Source organism: Catharus ustulatus, chromosome 8, assembly GCF_009819885.2.
Source record: "Catharus ustulatus isolate bCatUst1 chromosome 8, bCatUst1.pri.v2, whole genome shotgun sequence".
NCBI lineage: Eukaryota > Metazoa > Chordata > Aves > Passeriformes > Turdidae > Catharus > Catharus ustulatus.
Genome location: NC_046228.1, coordinates 536,375 through 562,676, shown reverse-complemented (window position 1 = coordinate 562,676; position 26,302 = coordinate 536,375). Strand labels below are relative to the sequence as shown.

General features: G+C 53.3%; 1 protein-coding gene across 1 annotated transcript in view; it reads right to left on the bottom strand.

The window, feature by feature from the left end:
• STK32C (serine/threonine kinase 32C) overlaps window positions 1-26,302 on the bottom strand; it is a 75,049-nt gene that overhangs the window by 24,079 nt on the left and 24,668 nt on the right. Inside the window, exon 2 of the mRNA XM_033066194.2 lies at window positions 8,274-8,329. Coding sequence (XP_032922085.1) covers window positions 8,274-8,329 — 56 coding nt within the window. The remainder of the gene's footprint in view (window positions 1-8,273; window positions 8,330-26,302) is intronic.

Genomic DNA, 26,302 nt, shown 5'->3' with positions numbered 1-26,302 from the left:
ATTTTTAGCACTTACTTTTAAAAACAATTTTTAGATCAAAAGTAATAATGTGGCACAACAATCTTACTGCAACTCCTTGAGAGAACGACAGCAGCAGAAGGAATCTCGATGGATTTTGGACATAAATAGAAAGTAAACGGGAGGTGAGGGTGGAAAGCTGAGACACAAAAGGCTTCTGTTCAATAAACATGGTTTCTTTCCATGCTCTTCTTTCTTTAAAAAATCTCATGGACTTACAGTCCAGAGTGTTTTTGGAAGGGAGGTAGAATCCCTGATCATACAGGTAAAAGATAGTCTATCCCAAATGTGATGGGTCAGCAAGAACAAAATGTATTCAGAAAAATAAGAAAAGCCAATTTTCAATTGTCAAAGTGATCCTGTAGCTACAGTTTCATTTCAGAGAACAAAATGGCCAGTTGGTATGAAAATGGAAAGCACTAAATTTAGAATTTGCCAACATTTTCACTCCTGATATTTTAATTGCATGGCACTACTGAAACAGTCGTGCTTTTGCTCTGCACATTACATAAATAATGATTGATTCATGTAAACAAATAAATCCTTTTCAGCAGGTGACCCTGCCCTTAGGGCCCCTCAGCAATGGGAAGAGCCAGGGGGCAGGACCAAACCCACCAAAAATCTCTGGCTGGCACAGAGCTCTACACAGCACACACAGAGCAGCCCCAGAGCATCCCCAGAGCATCCAGAGCATCCCCAGAGCATCCCCAGAGCATCCCCAGAGCAGTGCCAGGGCATCCCCAAAGCATCCCCAGAGCATCCCCAGAGCAGGGTGGCTCTGTCCCATGCCAAGGTGGCTCTGTCCCATGCCAAGGTGGCTCTGTCCCATGCCAAGGTGGCTCTGTGCCATGCCAGGGGGGCTCTGTGGCTCTGTCCGATGCCAGGGGGGCTCTGTGCCATGGCAGGGGCTCTGTCCCATGCCAGGGTGGCTCTGTGCCATGCCAGGGGGGCTCTGTGCCATGCCAGAGGCTCTGTGCCATGCCAGGGTGGCTCTGTGCCATGCCAGGGTGGCTCTGTGGCTCTGTGCCATGCCAGGGTGGCTCAGTGCCATGCCAGGGTGGCTCTGTGCCATGCCAGGGTGGCTCTGTGCCATGCCAGGGTGGCTCTGTGGCTCTGTCCCATGCCAGGGTGATTCTGTCCCATGCCAGGGTGGCTCTGTGCCATGGCAGGGGCTCTGTGCCATGGTAGGGGGGCTCTGTCCCATGCCAGGGTGGCTCTGTGGCTCTGTGCCATGCCAGGGTGGCTCAGTGCCATGCCAACGTGGCTCTATGCCATGCCAGGGTGGCTCTGTCCCATGCCAGGGGGGCTCTGTGCCATGCCAGGGTGACTCTGTGCCATGCCAGGGGCTCTGTGCCATGGCAGGGTGGCTCTGTGCCATGCCAGGGGGGCTCTGTCCCATGCCAGGGTGGCTCTGTCCCATGCCAGGGGGGCTCTGTGCCATGCCAGGGTGACTCTGTGCCATGCCAGGATGGCTCTGTCCCATGCCAGGGTGGTTCTGTGGCTCTGTGCCATGCCAGGGTGGCTCTGTGCCATGCCAGGGGCTCTGTCCCATGCCAAGGTGGCTCTGTGCCATGCCAGGGTGGCTCTGTGGCTCTGTGCCATGCCAGGGTGGCTCTGTGCCATGCCAGGGTGGCTCTGTGCCATGCCAGGGGCTCTGTGCCATACCAGGGTGGCTCTGTGCCATGGCAGGGTGGCTCTGTCCCATGCCAGGGGGGCTCTGTCCCATGCCAGGGGGGCTCTGTGGCTCTGTCCCATGCCAGGGGGGCTCTGTGCCATGCCAGGGTGGCTCTGTGCCATGCCAGGGGGGCTCTGTGCCATACCAGGGGCTCTGTGCCATGCCAGGGGCTCTGTGCCATGCCAGGGTGGCTCTGTCCCATGCCAGGGTGGTTCTGTGCCATGCCAGGGGCTCTGTCCCATGCCAAGGTGGCTCTGTGCCGTGCCAGGGCGGCTCTGTCCCATGCCAGGGGGGCTCTGTGGCTCTGTGCCATGCCAGGGTGGCTCTGTCCCATGCCAGGGTGGCTCTGTCCCATGCCAGGGGGGCTCTGTGCCATGCCAGGGTGGCTCTGTCCCATGCCAGGGGGGCTCTGTGGCTCTGTGCCATGCCAGGGTGGCTCTGTCCCATGCCAGGGGGGCTCTGTGGCTCTGTCCCATGCCAGGGTGGCTCTGTGCCATGCCAGGGGGGCTCTGTGGCTCTGTGCCATGCCAGGGTGGCTCTGTCCCATGCCAGGGGCTCTGTCCCATGCCAGGGTGGCTCTGTGGCTCTGTCCCATGCCAGGGGCTCTGTGCCATGCCAGGGTGGCTCTGTGCCATGCCAGGGGCTCTGTGCCATGCCAGGGGGGCCCTGCTGCTGCCTCCAGGTGCCCAGCACAGCCCGTGGGTCCCTCAAGCCGTTTCAAACCCTCAGCACAGCACTGGACTGTGCTGTGAGCTCTGCACCAGCTGCATCAGTTTCTGTTCCTCCTGCTCCATCTCTAATTCAGGCAATCCCCAGGGCCTCGTGGTGGCTTGTGGGCAGCTCCTGCCCTCACCACAGAAACCCCAGGGCAGAGCTGTGCCAGCCCTCTGGAGCTGTCACCAGCTCCCACCTGAGCCAGGTCCCTTTCCAAGCAGCACAGACACTTCAGTGAGAATTCATCAACTTTAGACCCACAAGAAATCCATCCTGTAAGAGAGGAGAAACTCTCCCTGCCCAGACAGAGCCCAGAGCAATGCCAGGGTAACCTGGAATGCCCTGCACAAACCCAGGCAGTGTTTTTCTAAATAAACCCTAATTGCTGTATCAGGCTGATGTACCCATAATCTCACAGGAACCGAGCACCCTGCTCCTCATCACTTATGACATTAAGTGGTTTGTAACTGGATTTTCCAGCCATGAGCATTAACAAACATCCCAAACCCACGGGCTGCACTTCCAAGGACCTGCAGATGACCCCGATGCCAGCCCTGCTTCAATGTCACTGCTGCCAAAATCTGCATCTGATGCTGGAACCTTCCATCTCTCAGCTCCATTTAGGAGCTGCTGGGGCTGTGGGCTGTGATGGATTGTCAGAGCACAAACAAATCCAAATGCTGGCCACATTTCAGCCTCTGAGAAAATTCTAATTATCATTAGTGACAAAGGATGGGATTTTTACTTTAAGGGTTTGTTCTGTTGGCCATGCACTGCTGACAGAACAATAATCACACTTCCATTTATTCATCTGATCAGTGCCAAAACATTCTGCTCTTTGCCCCTACAGGTGGGTGTTAAGGAGCTCTGTGGTGCGTTTAGACCATGTCTGATGGAATCACAGAATCCTTTCAGCTGGAAAAGATGGAGGTTCAGTCTTGGACCAAACACCTCCCTGCAGCCAGAGCAGAGCACGGGATGCCACATGCTGTCATTCCTGAGCACCAGCAGGCAGGGATGGTGCTCCCTGGGCAGCCCATTGCAGTGTCCTCCAAAGCCAGGTCACCCTGGCCCAGCTCATCCTCCCCTGCTCGCCCTCCTCCTCCCCTCCTCCTCCTCCTCCTCCTCCTCCTCCTCCCCTAACGCTCGCATCTCTGTCCCTCACCCACTGCAGGCTGCCCCTTCTGACAAAGGCTCAGGGCTGGATTCAGGCACAGCTGCCACTCAACAGGCAGCATATAAATGCATTTCCATAAAAAGGTTTCCTTAATCAAAGACTTCAAAATGAGACCTGTTATGGGATCAGGAGGGGAGGGGGAGCAGGGAGGGTGGGCGGATTTTGTTGCAGAATCTAATGCTGAGGGGATTCAGGTGAGAAAGCACTGCTGCTGCACTTCTGTCCTGCTGCATTTCTGTCCTGCTGCATTTCTGTCCTGCTGCACTCCTGCTGCTCTCCTGTCCTGCTGCACTCCTGTCCCACTGCACTCCTGCTGTCCCAGCCCCAGCCTGCTCTCCCTGTGCCAGGGCAGGAGCTGCCCTGTGCTCCCAGACTGGCAGAGCGCTGCTGGTGCTGAGGCTGCAGCCACCACTGGGTACAGAGCAGCTGTGCCACGGTCCAGCCACCCTGGGGACACCAGCCACCACCCTGGGGACATCAGCCACTGCCCTGGGGACACCAGCCAGCCACCCTGGGGACATCAGCCACCACCCTGGGGACACCAGCCAGCCACCCTGGGGACATCAGCCCATCAGCCAGCCACCCTGGGGACATCAGCCACCACCCTGGGGACACCAGCCACCCTGGGGACATCAGCCACCACTCTGAGGACATCAGCCACCACCCTGGGGACATCAGCCAGGCACCTTGGTGACATCAGCCAGCCACCCTGGGGACATCAGCCACCACCCTGGGGACACCAGCCACCCTGGGGACACCAGCCACCACTCTGAGGACATCAGCCACCAGCCTGGGGACATCAGCCAGCTGCCCTGGGGACATCAGCCAGGCACCCTGGGGACACCAGCCAGCTCGTCCCCACCCACCCTGGGTCACTGCCAGGCTGCAGCACCCACTGCCAGCAGTGCCAGCCCCGTGCAGCCCTGCAGGGGTGGCCCAGGGCGAGTTTGGCTGCAGGGTGAGCTCCTCCCTCTGTCTCTTACCCCTCTCCTGTCCACAGGTGCGGCAGGAGTGAGGGTCCATCCCAGCCCCCATCCCAGCCCCCATCCCAGTTCCCATCCCAGCCCCCATCCCAGCCCCCATCCCAGCTCCCATCCCAGCTCCCATCCCAGCCCCAATCCCAGCCCCAATCCCAGCCCCAATCCCAGCCCCCATCCCAGCCCCCATCCCAGCCCAATCCCAGCCCCCATCCCAGCTCCCATCCCAGCTCCCATCCCAGCTCCCATCCCAGCTCCCATCCCAGCTCCATCCCAGCCCCCATCCCAGTTCCCATCCCAGCCCCCATCCCAGCTCCCATCCCAGCTCCCATCCCAGCTCCCATCCCAGCCCCCATCCCACTGCAGTGTGACTCAGCCACAGGGAACGCTGGGGGCTCCAACAAACCCCGGGCAGTTTCTAATGCAAATGTTAATAAGGCACTGGCTGTATAATAATAACACAAGTGGGCAGCTTGTTTGGTAAATCATGCTCTTTTGAAGTCTGGTCTTTCAGAAACCCCAAACAGGTCCCCGGTGGGGAAGTGCAGGATAATCCCCAGCTCCTTCCAGGATAATCCCCAGCTCCCTCCAGCTGAGCTCAGTGCTCACCCAGTCACTCCAGACCCTGCAGTGGCACTTCCCACTCTGATTTTCCTGCTGCTGCCCCCACAGCCTGAGAGCCAGGCCCTGGGGAGGTGCTGGGCTCCATCCCCACTGCACCTTTCATGCTGTGCCACTCTCCTGGGGTTTTACCAACGACAAGCTCACAGCTCAGCAGCATCCAGGGATGAAGAACAATCACCTGGGACAAGCTGGGAGTGGTGTCAGAGGGAGGCTCCCCTGTGTGTGCTCTGTGCTTACTCACATTCCTGCTCCTGGTCACAGCTGCTCCTGTGCCAAAGCAATGCTGGAGCCAGAGAATCACAGAATCACAATCTTGGAATATCCTGAGCTGGAAATGACCCACAAGGAGTCCAATCCCATCCCTGCCCAGGCACCCCACCCTGTGCATCCCTGGGAGCAGTGCTCATGGCTGGACAATCCAATTACAAACCCCTGTATGTCATAAATGATAAGGGGCAGGGTGCTCAGCTCCTGTGAAATTATGGATACATCAGCATGATACAGCAAAGAGAGTTTATGAAGGAAAGTACTGCCTGGGTTTGTCCAGAGCATTACAGGTGTACCCTGGTGTTACTCTGGGCAGGGGTGTTTGCTCTGATTTCTTCACAGCAGTGAAGAGTAAATAGTGAAATCCCAGAGCCCCATCCAGCTCCTTATCCCTTGGAAAAGGCAGGAGCAGGAGGGAGGCTCAGGTGGGAGGAGGATTCAGGAGCAAACACCCCCAGGATTCAGGAGCAAACACCCCCAGGATTCAGGAGCAAACACCCCCAGGATTCAGGAGCAAACACCCCAGGAGCCGCACGGGGACTGGAGCCACAAGAGAGCAGCTTCACCAGGCTGAGCTCCTGGTGCTGCGATGCCACCGCTGCCTTTGGGACCTCTGGGTCTCCTCCTGTCCCTCGTGGAGCACAGTGAACAGCAGAGTGCATTCCCCACCAAAACAGAGCCACAGCCTGACCCCATCCTGGAAACCTCTCCAGGAAACCCCAGGATGTGGCACCAGGGCAGCCAAAACCTGAGCAGCTGCTGCTGCTGCTGGGAAAGGAGCCTGTGCTGCAGGAGGAACACTGCTGACATTAAATCACTGGAAATCAAATAATATCAGCTCTGCTATGTGTGCAAAATATTGCACACTTTCTAATTGGAGTAAACATGGAATTGAACCTGACCTTCATTTGATTAATTGTACCTTAAAGCTGATTAAACCATCTCCAGCAAACAGGAATTGGCCATTTACTGCAGATATGCCAGAGCCACAGCTCTGGGGCTCTCAGGCTGTCCAAAAAGGATTTCTGAGCTCCCTTTTCCTTCCCACACTGAGGATGTCACAGTCTGTCCTGAGAGGTGCACACAGTGCCCAAGGCCACCACAGCCTCCTGTCCTGTCCCCACGGGATCACAGTGTCACAGCTGCCACAGGTCACTCACTGACACTGCCCTGAATATCTCCCTGAACGTGGGCAGAGGGGTTAAATCAAGCAAAGCAACTCAGTTACTCCTAAATTGTTAGTAACACTTTCCAGGTAGGCAGTTTTATGTTTTCTCTAATCAAATCTGAGTTGGGAATGACTTGGTAAATGCAAGAAGCTTTTCCCAGTGTCAGAGGAAACTCAGCAATAATCCAGAAAGATGACAGATGAATCATTCCAGCGTGTTGTTGGAATTGTGTGTGTACAGTTTGATGCCTGGCAGTCTCTACATGCCAGGCCTGACCTTTCTGCACAGCCAGGCCCAGAGGGAGCAGCCACAGGAGCAGCTCCCTTCAAAGCCAGGGCAGTCCTGCCCTGGCACAGGAATTGCTTTTTCTGTTTCATGTTCTGAGCAGAATTCATTTCCCAGGTGCTGCTCTGTAAAAGAATGAAACCTCCTTCTCTGGAAAGTTTATATTTGAAGTATGAATCTTCTCCTACCAGCTCAAAACAAAAATGTGAGCTGCTCTTTGTCACTAAGGTTTGAGCGTGCTGGGTCTTTGGTTGTAGCTGGAGACACAAGAGCTGAGTGCTCAGGAGTGTCTGGGGACAGGGAGGGACAGACGGGGGAAGGCAGGGAGAGACAGGCAGGGACAGGCAGGGACAGGCAGGGACAGGCAGGGACAGGCAGGGACGGGCAGGGACAGTGTGGGACAGGGAGGGACAGGCAGGGACAGGCAGGGGAAGGGTGAGACGGGCAGGGACAGGCAGGGACAGACAGGGACGGGCAGGGACAGGGAGGGACAGGCAGAGACAGGCAGGGACAGGCAGGGGAAGGGTGAGACGGGCAGGGACAGGCAGGGACAGACAGGGACAGGCAGGGACAGACAGGGGAAGGCAGGGACAGGCAGGGACAGGCAGAGACAGGCAGGGACAGGGAGGGACAGGCAGGGACAGGCAGGGACAGGCAGGGACAGCACTGCTGCTGGCCCACACAGGACACAGAAGGGTGACACAGGGACTGCAGAGCTGCCAGGGCAGCCCTGGCCCTGTGAGCTCACACACATGCCAGGAAGGCCAGGCTGGCACTGCCACATCAGGGGACAAACCCCAGAGTGACCTGCAAGGGGACAGAGGGACAGCCCAGGGAACAGGGACTGGAGAAACAGTGCCACCAGCCAGGAACCAGTCCCAGGGACACAATCCCAGCTTTCTGATCATCACCTCCCACAGCCTCCCACGTGCTTGGCAAGAAAAACCAGTTAAAAATAAACAACAAAACCTCTCCAGCTTTCCCGATTTCTGGTTGGGAAAAGAGCCCAGGACTTCACAGAACCCTCCTGACCAGTGTGCCAGCTCAGTCCATCACCAAGGACAGCTTCCAGCACCTTCCTGCCTCACTGCCCCCACAACCCAGGCATCCCCACGGCAAACTGAAAACAGAATGTTTGCTGTAAAATGGTCACAATCGTGCTGGTAATTTCCAGCACGTCTGTTGAACCGAGATGCCAAGAACTAAAGCAATGCCAAATGGCAACAAGGTGTTTTCCTGAACATTCTTCCTGTGTTCACTGAGCAGCCATCGTGAAAAAATACAAAAATAGCCAATTTTGGCCACGTTCCAGTAAAGCACAAGTACATAACAGCAGATAAACCATGCAAGGCTGAGCTCGAGCCTACCTTGCCAAAGCTTCCCTTCCCAATCGCCCGCAGAATCTGGAAGTGGTCAAAGTTCACTGCAAGGTAAAGAAAAAAGAATTTACATTTGTAAATGCTGTACTACAAATAAGCCTGCATTTAAAAGAAGACAGGGAGACGGCTACAGAGCATTTTATTCCAGGTTTTCCTCTGGGGAAGCTGCAGGACAGCAGCTGCTTTCCTTTCAAGTCTCTTTTCAGGTGTTTGAGGGATCTGCCAGAGGGTTGGGTGAGGTTATGAAATCGGTGCTTTAGCACAGGTTCACATACAGGATCTGGGGGAGCTCAGAGGCAAACGCTGAGTGTGGCACAGTGGGGAGTGTGGGACACCCTGCCCCACGCTCTGGCCTTGGCCCCAAAACACTGCCCCAAAAATACTGCCCAAAAACACTGCCCCAAAAATACTGCCCAAAAAATACAGCCCCATGAACACTGTCCCAAAAATACTGCCCCAAAAACACTGCCCCAAAAATACTGCCCAAAAACACTGCCCCAAAACACTGCCCCAAAAACACTGCCCCAATAACACTGCCCCAAAACACTGCCCCAAAACACTGCCCAAAAATACAGCCCCATGAACACTGCCCCAAAACACTGCCCCAAAACACTGCCCCAAAACACTGCCCCTGTCCCAAAACACTGCCCCTGCCCCAAAACACTGCCCCAAAACACTGCCCCAAAAACACTGCACCAAAAATACTGCCCCAAAACACTGCCCCTGCCCCACAAACACTGCCCCTGCCCCAAAACACTGCCCCTGCCCCAGCCCTGTGCTCGGCCAGCTCGGGCTGTGCTGCCCCAGGACAGCATTGAGAGGACAGGGACAGGGTCAGGACAGGGGCAGGGTCGGGACAGGGACAGGACAGGGACAGGGACAGGGACAGGGACAGGGACAGGGACAGGACAGGGACAGGGACAGGACAGGGTCAGGACAGCCCTCCCTGCCCCATCTGGAGCAGATGCACTCTTGGCTCCAGAGCCAGCCCTGACAGGGATGAGGCTGCAGCTCCAACACCTCAGCCACTGCCTCCATCAGCTGCTGCTGCAAACAAAATTATTTTTGTACCAAAGTACTGCTGGGATTTATTTTAATATCAGTTTTAAATAATAAAGACAAGGCGAGGAGGAGCTTCTGATGGACTGAGCCCACTGCTCAGACACAGCTGCCAGCCCTTGCCAGCCCTGCCCCGAGACCCTGACCGTGCAGGGGACCCTCAGCACTCCTTGCCTGATGTCTGCAGGAAAAGAAATGCTTGGCAAGGGCTGGGGTTTGCAGCATGGCAGGGTCAGCAGTGAGCACTGAGCCTGTTGACTGGCCACGCTCAGGAAGAGTGGGAACAAAGAATTCACTATAAATATTACGAGTCCCACTCCCAGATCTTAAATAAATGCACATCTGTCATCTCTGAGGATGAATCAAGAGCCCACACATGCCCATGGAGTTCCTATTACCCTTTTGTGCTAGGCTTATATCCAAAATATTGTTATTGTCACTTTTGTGGGACGTTTTCTGCAGGAGAGCTCAGAAAACTTTGCCAAACGAAGCTGAAAACAGAATCTGGGCCAGCTCACACTCTGTGTGTCCCTGCAGCCCAGCTCCCACGCCCAGCCTGCTGAGGGCAGATGCACCACACTGCTGGGTTTAACTGGGTTAGCTGGGTTAGCTGGTTTAGTAGGTTCAGCTGGTTTAGTAGGTTCAGCTGGTTTAGTTGGTTTACATGGTTTAGCTGGTTTAGTTGATTTAGCTGTTTTTAGCTGGTTTAGTTGGTTGACATGGGTTAGTGGTTTAGCTGTTTAAGCTGGTTTAGTTGGTTTAGCTGTTTAAGCTGGTTTAGTTGGTTTGCATGGGTTAGCTGGTTTAGCTGTTTAAGCTGCTTTAGTTGGTTTGCATGGGTTAGCTGGTTTAGCTGGTATAGTTGATTTAGTTGGTTTAGCTGGTTTAGCTGTTTAAGCTGGTTTAGTTGGTTGACATGCGTTAGTGGTTTAGCTGGTTTAGTTGGTTTATATGGGTTAGTTAGCTGGTTTAGCTGTTTAAGCTGGTTTAGCTGGTTTAGCTGTTTAAGCTGGTTTAGTTGGTTGACATGGGTTAGCTGGTTTAGCTGTTTAAGCTGGTTTAGTTGGTTTATATGGGTTAGTTAGCTGGTTTAGCTGTTTAAGCTGGTTTAGTTGGTTTAGCTGTTTAAGTTGTTTAAGCTGGTTTAGTTGGTTTATATGGGTTAGTTAGCTGGTTTAGCTGTTTAAGCTGGTTTAGTTGGTTTGCATGAGTTAGCTGGTTTAGCTGGTTTAGTTGGTTTATATGGGTTAGTTAGCTGGTTTAGCTGTTTAAGGTAGTTTAGTTGGTTTAGCTGTTTAAGCTGGTTTAGTTGATTTATATGGGTTAGTTAGCTGGTTTAGCTGTTAAAGCTGGTTTAGTTGGTTTAGCTGTTTAAGCTGTTTAAGCTGGTTTAGTTGGTTTAGCTGTTTAAGCTGGTTTAGTTGGTTGACATGGGTTAGCTGTTTAGCTGGTTTAGCTGGTTTAGCTGTTTAAGCTGCTTTAGTTGGTTTGCATGGGTTAGCAGGTTTAGCTGTTTAAGCTGGTTTAGCTGTTTAAGCTGGTTTAGTTGGTTTAGCTGTTTAAGCTGGTTTAGTTGGCTTGCATGGGTTAGCTGTTTAGCTGCCTTTGTGGTGCTCAGGCAAAGGCTGCACTCACTGATCTCAGAGGTTTATTCCAACCTGCATGATGAAGCATTTGATCAAATGTTTGCCACGCGCAATAAAATCCAGCGGCTCCCTCCCATCACCAAGGACAAGCCCAGCTGCTGTGAGCCCCTGGGAGGGGCAGCATTTCCTTGGCAATTTAACCAGGTGCAAGTGCTCCTGATCTGCCAGCACTTGGCAGGAGAGCTTTTGACAATTCTTTGTTATAGTGTTTGGAATACTGTGGAAAAAGGCATTGCCACCGAGAAAACAAACCCCAAAGTGTCATTTCCATGTATCCATGACTACAACTGATCTGGGAAGCCTGCAAGAGTCAGCAGGCAGGAAACAAACCTAGATATGAATATTCACCAGGCCCTTGAACCTGTCAGCAGGGATGTCACTTTTAATAAATTAATACAGAGTTCTGCTGATGAGAAGTTGAGATGATGCACTGACTAATTTCCCAGTTCCAGTATTTTCTGCAGGATTCAGCAGGCAGTCTGATCATTCCATGTAAGTAAATGACTCTATGAGTACATGATCCCAATAAAGCAAAAGCAATCTCAGCATTTGAAGAAGAAAATCATAGTAGCAGTGTGCTGCTTTTTGTGCACAACACACTGGATTACTAAGAATGTTAACTTATCACTACAGAATATGTGATTATCCCTGAAATAGAAACCCTGAACCTGCCTGGAACAATTGGGTATGCTCCAGAGGCTGCTCTCTCTGCCTGGCAGGGGAAAGCTGTCATTCACCCCAGCAGAGCTGGTGAGCTGGGGGTGACTGCTCCAGCCTGAGTCACAGGCACCAGCAGAGCCTTTGGTGGCAGCGAGCAGGAGGTGACAGCTGCTGCCTCTCACAGCCTGCTCCCCTTATCCCTGCTCACCCCTATCCCTGCTCACCCCTATCCCTGCTCACCCTCACCCCATAATATCCCATCCCATCCCATCCCATCCCATCCCATCCCATCCCATCTGCAATGTGCAGAGGAGCTGACTTGCCCGTCACACCCAGCAATGCCCTCTGCTGTGCTCCAATGTCCCCAGGGGTTTTTTTCCCCTGTGCTCCAGTATCCCCAGGGGCTTTTCCCCTGTGCTCCAGTGTCCCCAGGGGTTTTCCCCTCTGCTCCAATGTCCCCACGGGGGTTTCCCCACAAGAACAGGACACCAATTGTTCCCTGACTCCTCCAGCAGCTCCTCACCAAGTGGCACCTTTGCAGGGGAGGGGGACCAGGGGACATGAGATGCTGGCACTCTTCATGTGCTGCTTCCTGGCTGTCCCTGGCAGCAAGTGACAAAGCATGAATCACAGATGAAGATAAATACCATAGCCTGGCTTTGCTCCTGTGCTGTGGCTTTGTTCTCCAGCTCCAGGAATGCGTGACAAGCAGGACGGCAGGGTGGCAGGGATGGCAGGGTGACAGGGATGGAAGCGTGGCAGGGTGACAGGGATGGCAGGGAGGGCAGGGGTGACAGGGGTGGAAGGATGGCAGGGAGGGGTGGCAGGGATGGCAGAGGTGGCAGGGATGGAAGGACGGCAGGGATGGCAGGGATGGCAGGGTGACAGGGATGGAAGCGTGGCAGGGTGACAGGGGTGGAAGGATGGCAGGGAGGGGTGGCAGGGATGGCAGAGGTGGCAGGGTGGCAGGGGTGACAGGGAGGGCAGGGAGGGCAGGGAGGGGTGACAGGAATGGCAGGGATGGCAGAGTGACAGGGTGACAGGGATGGAAGGGGTGACAGGGATGGAAGGGGTGACAGGAATGGCAGGGATGGAAGGATGGCAGGGATGGCAGGGGTGACAGGGTGACAGGGATGGCAGACAGGCATGGCAGGGATGGCAGGGATGGCAGGGTGGCAGGGGTGACAGGGATGGCATGGAGGGCAGGGAGGGCAGCGTTGGAAGAATGGCAGGGTGGCAGGGATGAAAAGGTGACAGGAATGGCAGGGATGGCAGGGGTGACAGGGAGACAGGGATGGCAGACAGGCATGGCAGGGATGGCAGGGTGACAGGAATGGCAGGAATGGCAGGGTGACAGGAATGGCAGGGGTGACAGGAATGGCAGGAATGGCAGAGGTGACAGGGATGGCAGACAGGCATGGCAGGGATGGCAGGGAGGCAGGGGTGACAAGGATGGCAGGGGTGGCAGGGGTGGCAGGGATGGCAGGAATGGCAGGGATGGCAGGGGTGACAGGGTGACAGGGATGGCAGGGGTGACAGGAACGGCAGGGATGGCAGGGGTGGCAGGGATGGCAGACAGGCATGGCAGGGATGGCAGGGTGACAGGAATGGCAGGGGTGACAGGAATGGCAGGAATGGCAGAGGTGGCAGGGATGGCAGACAGGCATGGCAGGGCTCCACGTGCCCACAGCTCCTCCCCAGAGCTCACAGGCCCAGCCCTGCCCACTGCACACACAGCGCCAGGTGCTGCTCTGACATCCCTGTAATTAAGATCTCATTGTAACCACAAGATGTGATTAAAGCAGGCTGGGTACACAGCTTCCACTTGCCAGTGAAATAGAGAGAATGTAGAGCACATTTCCCTGCAAAAATTCATTATACAGAGGGATGCAAAAAAAATATTAGGGCTTTGTCATCACTATTTTAAAATTATGAATGTTTTCATTATTTTTTCTGTTTATTCTGCATTTACTTGCAAGATATCTCCAAGTAACACTTCAGATACACAGTGGACTCCCAGTGAGTGCTGAACAGCAGGGCCTGGAATTAATCTCCAGCAGCAGGAGAACAATATTAGGATGCAGTTAGTAAACCTGGTCTACAACACCCTCAAATCTGGGGAAGCCAGCAAAATAAATCACATTTTAAGGTTCAAGTCAACATTTTACTCTTTAGCTGCATGTTTTCCAGCTTCAATAATATCAACAGGAACATTTAACTCCAAGAATTATTCTCTCCAACACTAAAGGCCTAAGAAATTATTCTTTACATCTTGTATCAGCAAATGTGTCAGGGCAGTATGACATGATCCACTTTCTATCAATGTATTTCTACACTGGCATAATTGATAGCATTTCTCTACCCATAATTAAGAGCATTTCTCTACCCACTGTCATTCTGCAATGTAGATTGGAAGAAGCACCCCAGCAGCTGACGTGGGAACATAAAACTGTGGTCACAGAAACCACAGGTTTGCCGCCACAAAGTGCCACGAGTGCCTGGGTGGCCAGGGAGGATGAAAAGCGAGTTTGTGCTCAGGTGCAGAACGCAGGGCTGATGGGCAGCACCATCAGCCTGTGCCTCACAGCAGCACCACGTTCCTGCGTGGATTGTTGCTTTTTTCCTCTACTTCCACCGATAAGAAAATTTCATCTCAAGGAACTCTAATTGATTTACAGGGAGAAAAAAAAGAGAGAAAAAAAGCCTCAATAGCACATGTTTATAGTAGCATAATGTTAGCAATAAACAGCTGCTGGATGTTAGTTAATGTTTCTGCAGCATATGTTAGAAATGAGAAATGGCTGAGCCTCGGTGCCTCATCAAAGATTGAGGCTGTACCAGCTGGGACTGCTAAAATCCCCAAAGTGAACAGAAGCACCTTTGTAAAGCCACGTAATTTTAGACACATTAATTCCAACAAGGATTGTAAAGCTGGCTGGACCAGGACCCTGAATTAATTACCTCCATTCATTTGTTTACAACGTGTAAAATTGTCTCTCCTGGAATGTTTCCAATACTGGCCATGCCAGCACTTTTCAGCACAATAAAGACTCTGTTACAGTTTTGTTTTAAAAGGTATAAAAAGAATAAAGAGTTACACAAAATTAAGTAATTGAGCTCAAATGAAGTTTTCATTTCTCCTCTGAAAAAATCTGAATGTCAGGTGAAATACCCAAACTGGGTATTTTTCACCATTTCTGTGGAAAGCTGATGAAGTTCCAGCTCCACATCCTGACAAAGCAGGGACTCCCCAGCCCTGGATGGCACCCAGGCCACAGGGCACACACTTTGGTTTGGGGAAAACACTCTCATTAGAAAAAAAACCTTAATCATAGAATCTCAGAATCTCATGTAGGAAAAGACCTTTGAGTTCACCCAGCCCAACCACCCCCAGCATCACCAGGGTCACCCATGAGCCTCAAGTGCCACATCCACTCAGTCTTTGCATTTCCAGGGGTGGGGACTGCACCACTGTCCTGGGCACTGCAAAGGGTAACAACTCTTTAAATGAAAAATCATTCCCCAAATCCGCCCTGCCCTCCCTGCCCAGCCTGAGCTGTTCCCTGTGTCCTGTCCCTGTCCCTGGAGCAGATCCCAAATCCCCCCATCATCCATAATCCATCCATCCATCCATCCATCCATCCATCATCCATCCATCCATCATCCATCCATCCATCATCCATCATCCATCCATCCATCATCCATCCATCATCCATCCATCATCCATCCATCCATCATCCATCCATCCATCATCCATCCATCCATCCATCCATCATCCATCCATCCATCATCCATCCATCCATCATCCATCATCCATCCATCATCCATCCATCATCCATCCATCCATCCATCATCCATCCATCCATCATCCATCCATCCATCCATCCATCCATCCATCATCCATCCATCCATCCATCCATCCATCATCCATCCATCCATCATCCATCCATCCATCATCCATCCATCCATCCATCATCCATCCATCCATCCATCCATCCATCCATCCATCATCCATCCATCCATCATCCATCATCCATCCATCATCCATCCATCCATCCATCCATCCATCCATCCATCCATCCATCATCCATCCATCATCCATCATCCATCCATCATCCATCCATCCATCCATCCATCATCCATCATCCATCCATCATCCATCCATCCATCCATCCATCATCCATCCATCATCCATCCATCCATCCATCCATCCATCAATCCATCCATCATCCATCCATCCATCCATCATCCATCCATCATCCATCCATCATCCATCCATCATCCATCCATCATCCATCCATCCATCATCCATCATCCATCCATCATCCATCCATCCATCCATCCATCCATCCATCCATCCATCATCCATCCATCATCCATCCATCCATCCATCCATCATCCATCCATCATCCATCCATCCATCCATCCATCCATCCATCCATCCATCCATCATCCATCCATCCATCCATCCATCATCCATCCATCCATCATCCATCCATCCATCCATCATCCATCCATCCATCATCCATCATCCATCCATCATCCATCCATCCATCATCCATCCATCCATCCATCATCCATCCATCCATCCATCATCCATCCATCATCCATCCATCCATCCATCATCCATCCATCCATCATCCATCTATCATCCATCCATCCATCATCCATCTATCATCCATCCATCCATCATCCATCCATCCATCCATCATCCATCCATCCATCCATCCATCCATCCATCCATCATCCATCATCCATCCATCATCCATCAATCCATCATCCATCCCTCCATCCATCCATCATCCATCATCCATCATCCATCCATCCATCCATCCATCCATCCATCATCCATCCATCCATCCATCCATCCATCCATCATCCATCCATCCATCCATCCATCATCCATCCATCATCCATCCATCATCCATCCATCCATCCATCCATCCATCCATCCATCCATCCATCCATCATCCATCCATCCATCCATCCATCATCCATCATCCATCCATCCATCCATCATCCATCCACTCTCTGCTTTAGTTTTTTTTCTCTAAGGTTTAATTTTTTTCTCTAAGGTTTAATTCTCTCTGTGCCAATGGAACACACACTGCCTGGGTGAGGGGTAGATTGAGCTGTGCTGTTCTGGCACCATTTTAAAGCATTAACCACAGTTCAGTTCTGTCTTATAACAAGGACAGAGTTTTTTCACATGTATGGCACAGTAATAGTTTCACTGAGTGTCCCCAACTTGCAGTGTAATAAATACAGGGTTTATATCAGAAATAAATCTGCTTATTTCCATGAGCTTGGCTCACCCTGTCCTGACTGTACAATGGAAATTGTTAAACAAGAAGTTAATTCTTTAAATCATTTCAATCCACAATTTAAAGAGTTGTTCTGTGACAAAGCCCCCTCTGAGGGGGGCACACAAACTGCTCCCCACGCTCAGGTCTTCAGCCCACCTGTGCCCTGAGGATGGGACAAGCCTAAATCTTGGCCTCTCTCAGCAGGAACCTTCTTGGAGTGAACTCACAGAACTGAAAGGGTTTGTGCCGCCATCCTGCCCAGGAGCGTGTCTCATTCCACCTTCCATGCTCCAGCCTCTCCTCTATGTTAATCACTTCAAAGTTGCTAAATTATTCACTGCTCAGAAAATACATTTTCATTTCTTAGAGCTGGCAGCCAAGAATGACTTACAGAAATAGGTCATGCTCATCCCATAGAAGAATTACCATACACTTCATGTGCTCCCCTCCCCAGTTTCCATTTTTAAGCTCTGCTCCACGTGAGGATGGGCCAAATTTAAACTGTCTGCATTTTTCATGCTGCTCCCACAGTCTCCACCATGTGCCCTGACTTTCCATTTTTAATAAACTGTACCCAGTGAAAATATTAACAGAACAATTTCTGTCTGGTGTTCCTGTAGACCCCAGCTAAGCTTTCATGATAACTGCAAAGGAAATAACCACAGTTTTCCAATGCCACTACTCTGGCTTGGGAAAACTCCACTCTGCCTGGAGCCCAGCCACCACTGCCCTGGGCCAAGTGGGATTTGCACCTGCCTTGAAAGGGGGGAGCAGGCTGTAGTTTTCCTTCTTTTCATTTTCTCTACCTAAATATCTCCAAAATAATCAGATTTTAATGTGACATCAAAAAGAATTTTTTAAAAAAATAACTTCTAGCTGGCACATTTAATTTTCTGGTTTTACACATCCCCAAACAAAACCCAGTTGGCCCAGGCCTGTTCCCAGCAAGCTGCCAGCCAGGATATGCCCAGGCTGCTGCTGTCTGTTGGGTCCACGGGGATTTCTCCTCGCTGGGAGCCACAGAATGAGGGCCCTGCTCCAGCTCTGTGTTCCTGTTGTGCTTTGCACAGGCAGGGCAGCGCTGCATTCCTGGTGCCTGCAGGGGAAGGGATTCAGCCCAGGGGAACAAGTGGAACATAAAACCAAAGTACAAAGCAAGAGCTCTTTAACGGAATCAAAGAACCACAGGCTGGTTTCTCTTAAAGCTCATCCAATCCCCTTCCACTATAATAGGTTGCTCCAAGCCCCATCCCACCTGGCACTGGGCATTTCCAGGGCTGGGAATGTTCAATACCATCACTAGGGTTGATGAGACAGAGGAAAATCCAGACTAAACCCGTCGTGAAGGCAGGAGAGGGAAGGAAACCGAGTGTGGTGGGTGCAGAGGAGGATGGAAGGGACCACAGCACCTTGGCAGTGTCACCATGGACAGCCAGCAGCACCTCGGCAATGTCACCATGGACACAGACAGCCAGCAGCACCTCGGCAATGTCACCATGGACAGCCAGCAGCACGTCAGCAATGTCACCATGGACAGCCAGCAGCACCTCAGCAATGTCACCATGGACACAGACAGCCAGCAGCACCTCGGCAGTGTCACCATGGACAGTCAGCAGCACCTCGGCAGTGTCACCATGGACATGGACAGCCAGCAGCACCTCGGCAGTGTCACCATAGACAGCCAGCAGCACCTCGGCAATGTCACCATGGACAGCCAGCAGCACCTCAGCAGTGTCACCATGGACAGCCAGCAGCACCTCGGCAATGTCACCACGGACACGGACAGCCAGCAGCACCTCGGCAATGTCACCACGGACACAGACAGCCAGCAGCACCTCGGCAATGTCACCATGGACACGGACAGCGAGCAGCACCTCGGCAGTGTCACCACAGACAGCCAGCAGCACCTCGGCAATGTCACCATGGACAGCCAGCAGATCCTCGGCAATGTCACCATGGACATGGACAGCCAGCAGCACCTCGGCAATGTCACCATGGACAGCCAGCAGCACCTCAGCAGTGTCACCACGGACAGCCAGCAGCACCTCGGCAATGTCACCATGGACACAGACAGCAGCACCTCGGCAATGTCACCATGGACAGCCAGCAGCACCTCAGCAGTGTCACCACGGACAGCCAGCAGATCCTCGGCAATGTCACCATGGACAGCCAGCAGCACCTCGGCAATGTCACCATGGACATGGACAGCCAGCAGCACCTCGGCAATGTCACCACGGACAGCCAGCAGCACCTCAGCAATGTCACCATGGACAGCCAGCAGCACCTCGGCAGTGTCACCATGGACACGGACAGCCAGCAGCACCTCGGCAATGTCACCATGGACACGGACAGCCAGCAGCACCTCGGCAATGTCACCATGGACAGCCAGCAGCACCTCGGCAATGTCACCATGGACAGCCAGCAGCACCTCGGCAATGTCACCACAGACATGGACAGCCAGCAGCACCTTGGCAGTGTCACCACGGGCATGGACAGCCAGCAGCACCTCGGCAATGTCACCATGGACATGGACAGCCAGCAACCCATGCTCTGCTGCCGCCGCCATCTCTGGGCAGAGGGGATGGATCCAGAGGGGCTGCTCTGCCTGTCTCTGTGCTGCACACTGAACAGCCCCCTCTGTGTCCCAGTGTCCCCAGCTGTGCACCCACGGAGCTGCAAGGGGCTCCTGTCCCCCAGGAATGTGCAAAGCAGGATTGCCCCAGGTGCTGCTCGTGGGGCAGTGAGGAGAGGTCCCTGTGCACAGAGGCAGAGCCTGGGGATCTCCTGCCCCTGTGGAATCCACAGGAGGCTCTTCTGACTGGCTCTCATGAGACACAGACTGTCCCAGTAAGGCTCTGGGAAGTGGCACCCACTGCCCAGCTGGGTCTCAGTCTGGTTTAACATTGCAGACCTGCCTAAATCCAGCCCCAGTGACACAGGGCTGCAGCCCTGCAAAGCCCAGGCCCTGCAAAGCCCAGGCCCTGCAAAGCCCAGCCCAGACCCCACAAAGCCCAGTCCCCACAAAGCCCAGTCCCTGCAAAGCCCAGTCCCCACAAAGCCCAGTCCCCACAAAGCCCAGCCCAGTCCCCACAAATCCAGTCCCCACAAAGCCCAGCCCAGTCCCCACAAATCCAGTCCCCACAAAGCCCAGTCCCTGCAAAGCCCAGTCCCCACAAATCCAGTGCCCACAAAGCGCAGTCCCTGCCCTGTGCTCGGGGATGCTGTTTGTTGGTGATTCACGCCAGCAGAGAGGGGTGCTGATCACAGAGCACAGCTGCCCTGCCATATGCAGAGGATTAATTACTGTATCATTTGTTCCCGTGGCAGGTCGAAGAGATCATTACCAACTCAGGAACACGAGTGCTAATAATAGTATTGCTCCCAATCGTATTCCAGCATTCAGCTTGTTCCAATTGTTCGGCTCAATAACAGCTTACACTAATTCCCACCAACTTTTAACACCCGTGTACTGAGAAGTTCACACTCAAATGGCACAAATTCTAATTCACAGCAGGATTAACTCTTCATGCTTTAAACTTAATTACGTGCAGTCAGGTGGCTCTTGATGTTCCTTCCTCCTTAGCTAAACCCAACCACACACACTTAATGATTCCTGTCTGCATTCACTGATGGAGCTAATTAGGACTCCTGGGGGGCCAAGTGCAACTTTTGCAGTGTTGTCTAAACTGAAAACAAAATGTTCCAGAAGCCACGCTGCGCGCCCAGGCTCTGCGACACAACTCGCTCCTGTGAGTCTGCAAAACCTGGCTGTGTCTGCTGGGAGAAAGGAAAAATCTCAGGAAATGCTGCCCACAGAACCCCAGAGCTGTTTAGGTTGGAAAAGCCCCCTGAGACCATGGAGCCCAATCTCACCTCCAGCTCTACCAAGGCCACCACTAACCCATGTCCCCAAGTGCCACTTCCACATGGATTTTAAATCCCTGCAGGGCTGGGGACTCCAGCACTGCCCTGAGCAGCTGTGCCAGGGCTGGACATCCCCGTCCACGCAGGGATTTTCCTGATACCCACTATAAAGTGCCCATACTGATGTTGACACCCCACACAGCATTTCTGTGGGCACTCCCAGACCTCGTGTGACCTTTCTGCCCTGGCAGCAGATGCAGAAGTGCAGTCACACATGCAGCAGTGCCGTCATAGATGCATGAGTGCAGTCACATGCAGGAGTGCAGTCACACATGCAGCAGTGCAGCCACAATGCAGCAGTGCATTCATAGATGCATTAGTGCAGTCACAATGCAGCAGTGCAGTCACACATGCAGGAGTGCAGTCACAATGCAGCAGTGCAGTCACACATGCAGGAGTGCAGTCACACATGCAGCAGTGCAGCCACAATGCAGCAGTGCAGCCACAATGCAGCAGTGCAGTCATAGATGCATTATTGCAGTCACAATGCAGCAGTGCAGTCACACATGTAGCAGTGCAGTCACAACAGCAGTGCAGTCACATGCAGCAGTGCAGTCACACATACAGAAGTGCAGTCACACATGCAGCAGTGCAGTCACACATGCAGCAGTGCAGTCATAGATGCAGCAGTGCAGTCACAGCAGCACTCTGCAGCAGCCAGGGCAGGGAGGGGCTCTGAGCACCCTGTGCCCATGCCCTGGTGGCATGTCCCAACCAGGAACACTGGACACAGGAGTGGACAGTGGGCACACAGTGGCCATGCCCTGATGTCATGTCCCAGCCAGGAACACTGGACACAGGAGTGGACAGTGGGCACACAGTGCCCATGCCCTGGTGGTGTGTCCCAGCCAGGAACACTGGACACAGGAGGGGACAGTGGGCACACAGTGGCCATGCCCTGGCAGGCAGGACCACGCTGTGCTCCTGGAAGCTCAGCAGACACCTCTGCTCATGGACCAACAGCCCATGTGAAACACCTGCAAGGCTGAAGGCACTGAGAAAAGCAAGGCAGGATCTGTGTGTGCCCAGGAACTCAGGAGCTCTCTGTAAAACCCTGGGCTCTGTGATTCCAGAACCAACAGGGCCCGTTTGGAACAGCATCAGGGAAACTGCTGAGCTGCCTTCCCAGTCTGCAGAGAAAAATCCTTCCAACCATTGCACTGGTATCCACATACTGCTGATTAAAGGGTGACTCCAACTCAGGGGACTGCCCTGGCAGCTGTGCACACATCTGGATCCCAGCCACAGCCCCAGCTCCTGTGCAAGGGCTGAAAAGCAGCAGCAGGCTCCTGTGCTGCTCCTGAGCCAGCCCATGGATCACCATGGCCATGGTCAGCATGGTTGTGTGAGGGGATGCCCAGGATCACTGTGTCCATGGCCATGGTTGTGTGAGGAGGGGATGCCCAGGATCACTGTGCCCATGTGGAATGTGGCTGTGTGAGGAGGAGATGCCCAGGATCACCGTGCCCATGTGGAATGTGGCTGTGTGAGGAGGGGATGCCCAGGATCACCGTGCCCATGGCCAGCACAGCTGTGTGAGGAGATGCCCAGGACCAGGTGCCCATGGCCAGCATGGCTGTGTGAGGAGGGGATGCCCAGGATCACTGTGCCCATGGCCAGCATGGTTGTGTGAGGAGGGGATGCCCAGGATCACCGTGCCCATGTGGAATGTGGCTGTGTGAGGAGGGGATGCCCAGGATCACTGTGCCCATGTGGAATGTGGCTGTGTGAGGAGGAGATGCCCAGGATCCCTGTGCCCATGTGGAATGTGGCTGTGTGAGGAGATGCCCAGGATCACCATGGCCATGAGGAATGTGGCTGTGTGAGGGGATGCCCAGGATCAGGTGCCCATGGCCAGCACAGCTGTGTGAGGAGGAGATGCCCAGGATCACCGTGCCCATGTGGAATGTGGCTGTGTGAGGAGGGGATGCCCAGGATCACTGTGCCCATGGCCAGCACAGCTGTGTGAGGGAGGCGTGCAGGGAGGCATGGCAGTGAAATGAAGCAGCTTTAGGAAAAGCCCAGGATCAGTGACGCTGACAGATGAGCAGACGGTTTCATCTGGAGCTGATGGGCTCCCGGCTCCATGTCACTGCCATTTATCCTCCAGATTATGTGGCTGCTGATGTGCTGGATTTACAGCAGCTCCTGTCCCTGTGCAGCCCTGCACACCCACAAGCTGCACACACAGTTTCCGGATTTTCACAGAACCAGGGCAGCCCTTACAGCTGGGCACTGCCAGGGGCTGGTGCCCCACTCCTGGCACACGCTGTCCCATCCTCACAGCACACCAGAGCGACTGAACTCCCCAGCACTGGCTCTCACAGGTTCTGGCTGTCACCCTGCAGCCCCTCCAGCCTGGGCACAGGCACAGGAACCCTGACTGCCTGCCAGGACAGTGCACAGTGAAGCCACAGCATTACTCACCCCCAAAACTAGGATAAACCTCAAACCCAGCATCCAGCTGATGCCAGAAGCACCCAAGTGAATAGACAAAGGAATAAACTCCTATGAAACACCATAAATGTAACTCTGAAACACCCAGAATGAAGCCAATGAAGCCCTGCCTTTGCTCAAACTAGTGCAATTCCCCCCAGTTATAAAAGTAGGGGAGGAGACAATCCCGACAACACTGGGGCTATCCCATCCTCTCACCTGTCTGTGACCCTGCCCCAAATCCCTCCCCCATCTCCTCTACTCTGTTTTCCCTACAGCTGGGTCGTATCTTTTGTCATGCATCTCACTGTGAACAGCAGTGAGAAATATCAAACTCAACGAATTCCTGATAAACCATGGAATCAATTGAATGAAATCAAAACCCTTCCCTTCTCTCAGCCTCTGTTTTCACACTTGACATCTCGAGCACTTTCCAGTTAGATTTAATGAACAGAAAGTGTTCTCTTTTTTATTCCCTAAAGGCAAATACTACTTTTCTACCTCCTGGGGAAAAAAAATGTTCAAAATCTGCTTCCTTTTGATAAAGAAACAGAGAGAAAAAGACTAAATGTTTCTTAAATTAGCCCACTAGTATCCAGAAATATCAAAAAGCCATTATAAGGAGATATAAATGCATCTCCATAGAATGGAGAATATGTACATTTGGTGCCAGAGGAGGGGCCAAGTGCTGTGCTCACGGTAAGGATGGAGATCAGTGGGAATGGAGATCAGTGGAGATCAGGCACACAGACACTCCCTTCTGGAAAATGAGAGAGCACAGCCTGCTCTGTCCCTCCCAGCTGTAAAACCAGGGTCCTACCCCAGCCTCACCCCAGCACTTGTGGGGCCGTAGGGGAAAAACACAGGAAAAGAAGTTATGCACTTCCAAAAATTCCTCTTTTTCTTTTTCCTCCTCTTTGTGGCATTTTCCCAAGGGATGTTTGAGCTGCTGGCCCCTGAGCTGAGCTTGTCCCAGCACAGAATGAAACCTGTGAGCACCTGGTGCTGGGGACCAGAGCAAGGCTCTGAGTGCTGAGAGCATCCAGAGCATCCTACCCTGCCCTGAGCCATCCCAACTGAGCTGAGCCATCCCAACTGAGCTGAGCCATCCCAACTGAGCCATCCCCACTGAGCTGAGCCATCCCCACCCTGCCCTGCTGAGCCATCCCAACTGAGCTGAGCCATCCCAACTGAGCCATCCCAACTGAGCCATCCCCACCGAGCTGAGCCATCCCAACTGAGCTGAGCCATCCCAACTGAGCCATCCCAACTGAGCTGAGCCATCCCAACTGAGCCATCCTCACTGAGCTGAGCCATCCCAACTGAGCCATCCCAACTGAGCTGAGCCATCCCCACTGAGCCATCCCCACCGAGCTGAGCCATCCCCACTGAGCCATCCCTACCGTGCCCTGCTGAGCCATCCCACCGAGCTGAGCCATCCCCACCGAGCTGAGCCATCCCAACTGAGCCATCCCAACCGAGCTGAGCCATCCCAACTGAGCCATCCCCACTGAGCTGAGCCATCCCCACCGAGCTGAGCCATCCCAACTGAGCCATCCCTACCGTGCCCTGCTGAGCCATCCCACCGAGCTGCACCCCACAGGCACAGAATCCCAACAGGAACAGAATCCCAACAGGAACAGAACCCCCACAGGCACATAACAGTGGCACAGCTGCACCCCACAGGAACAGAATCCCAACAGGTACAGAACCCCTACAGGCACAGAACTGCCACGGGCACAGAATCCCCACAGGAAGAGAATCCCAACAGGAACAGAATAATGGCACAGCTGCACCCCACAGGAACAGAATCCCCACAGGCACAGAATCCCCACGGGCACAGAACAGTGACACAGCTGCACCCCATAGGCACAGAATCCCAACAGGAACAGAATCCCCATAGGCACAGAATCCCAACAGGAACAGAATCCCCACAGGCACAGAATAGTGGTACAGCTGCACCCCACAGGAACAGAATCCCAACAGGAACAGAATCCCCACAGGCACAGAACCCCAACAGGAACAGAATTCCAACAGGAACAGAATCCCCACAGGCACAGAATCCCCACAGGCACAGAATCCCAACAGGCACAGAATCCCAACAGGCACAGAACAGTGGCACAGCTGCACTCCATAGACACAGAACCCCCACAGGCACAGAACCCCCACAGGCACAGTGACACCACAGCCTGGTGACACCACAGCCTGGTGACAGCGCTGTGCCCACAGAGCAGGGCAGAACCTCCCAGATCTCCCCATCCTGCTGGGATGTGGCCGCCCAGCAGAGCCTGCCCCACACACCACAGACACCCAAACCCACCCAGCACAGCCACATTTCAGCCTTTTCCTGTCAACAACTCAGCCACCTGTAGGAATTCCTACAGAGCATCTCCTGGGGAGATGGAACCACGCTGACACGGAATCATCCCAGACAGGAGCCTCGCCACCGAGCCCCTCCCAGCTGCTTCGGGCAATCCAAGGCTGCCTTTGCACACACCTAGGCATTTGTTTTTCCTTTACACTGCAGTGCTGATTGCTGGCTGACTCCACTGGCTCTGCCAGGAGTTGGGGAGTCCAGAGGCAGCTGCTGCTGCATCCCCAGTGCAGGGGAGATGCTGGTCCAGATGATGCCTGTTATTTTTTAAAATAAATATGTAATTTGCAATATTGAACAAAATATGGGATAAATACCACTTGTCACTATCCAGTGCTACAACTTCCCTTAAGCATGTAATTACTTAGAAAAGCCTTTCACTGCTGTGCAGATCTCCCACAGATTTCCCCTGGCTAAGCTCAGGCTGAAGCTGGTGACTGTCAGCTGAAAGACAGGAGTTCATTTCAGTTTGATCCACCCCACAGAGGAGAAGAGATGGATATTATTCACATTTTCTGAAAGTCCAACAGCTGCAGGCTGGCGTGGCCCTGCAGGGCACACTGCCCATGTCCCCTCTGGCTGTCACCTGGGTGCCAGCAGGGCAGGGCATGA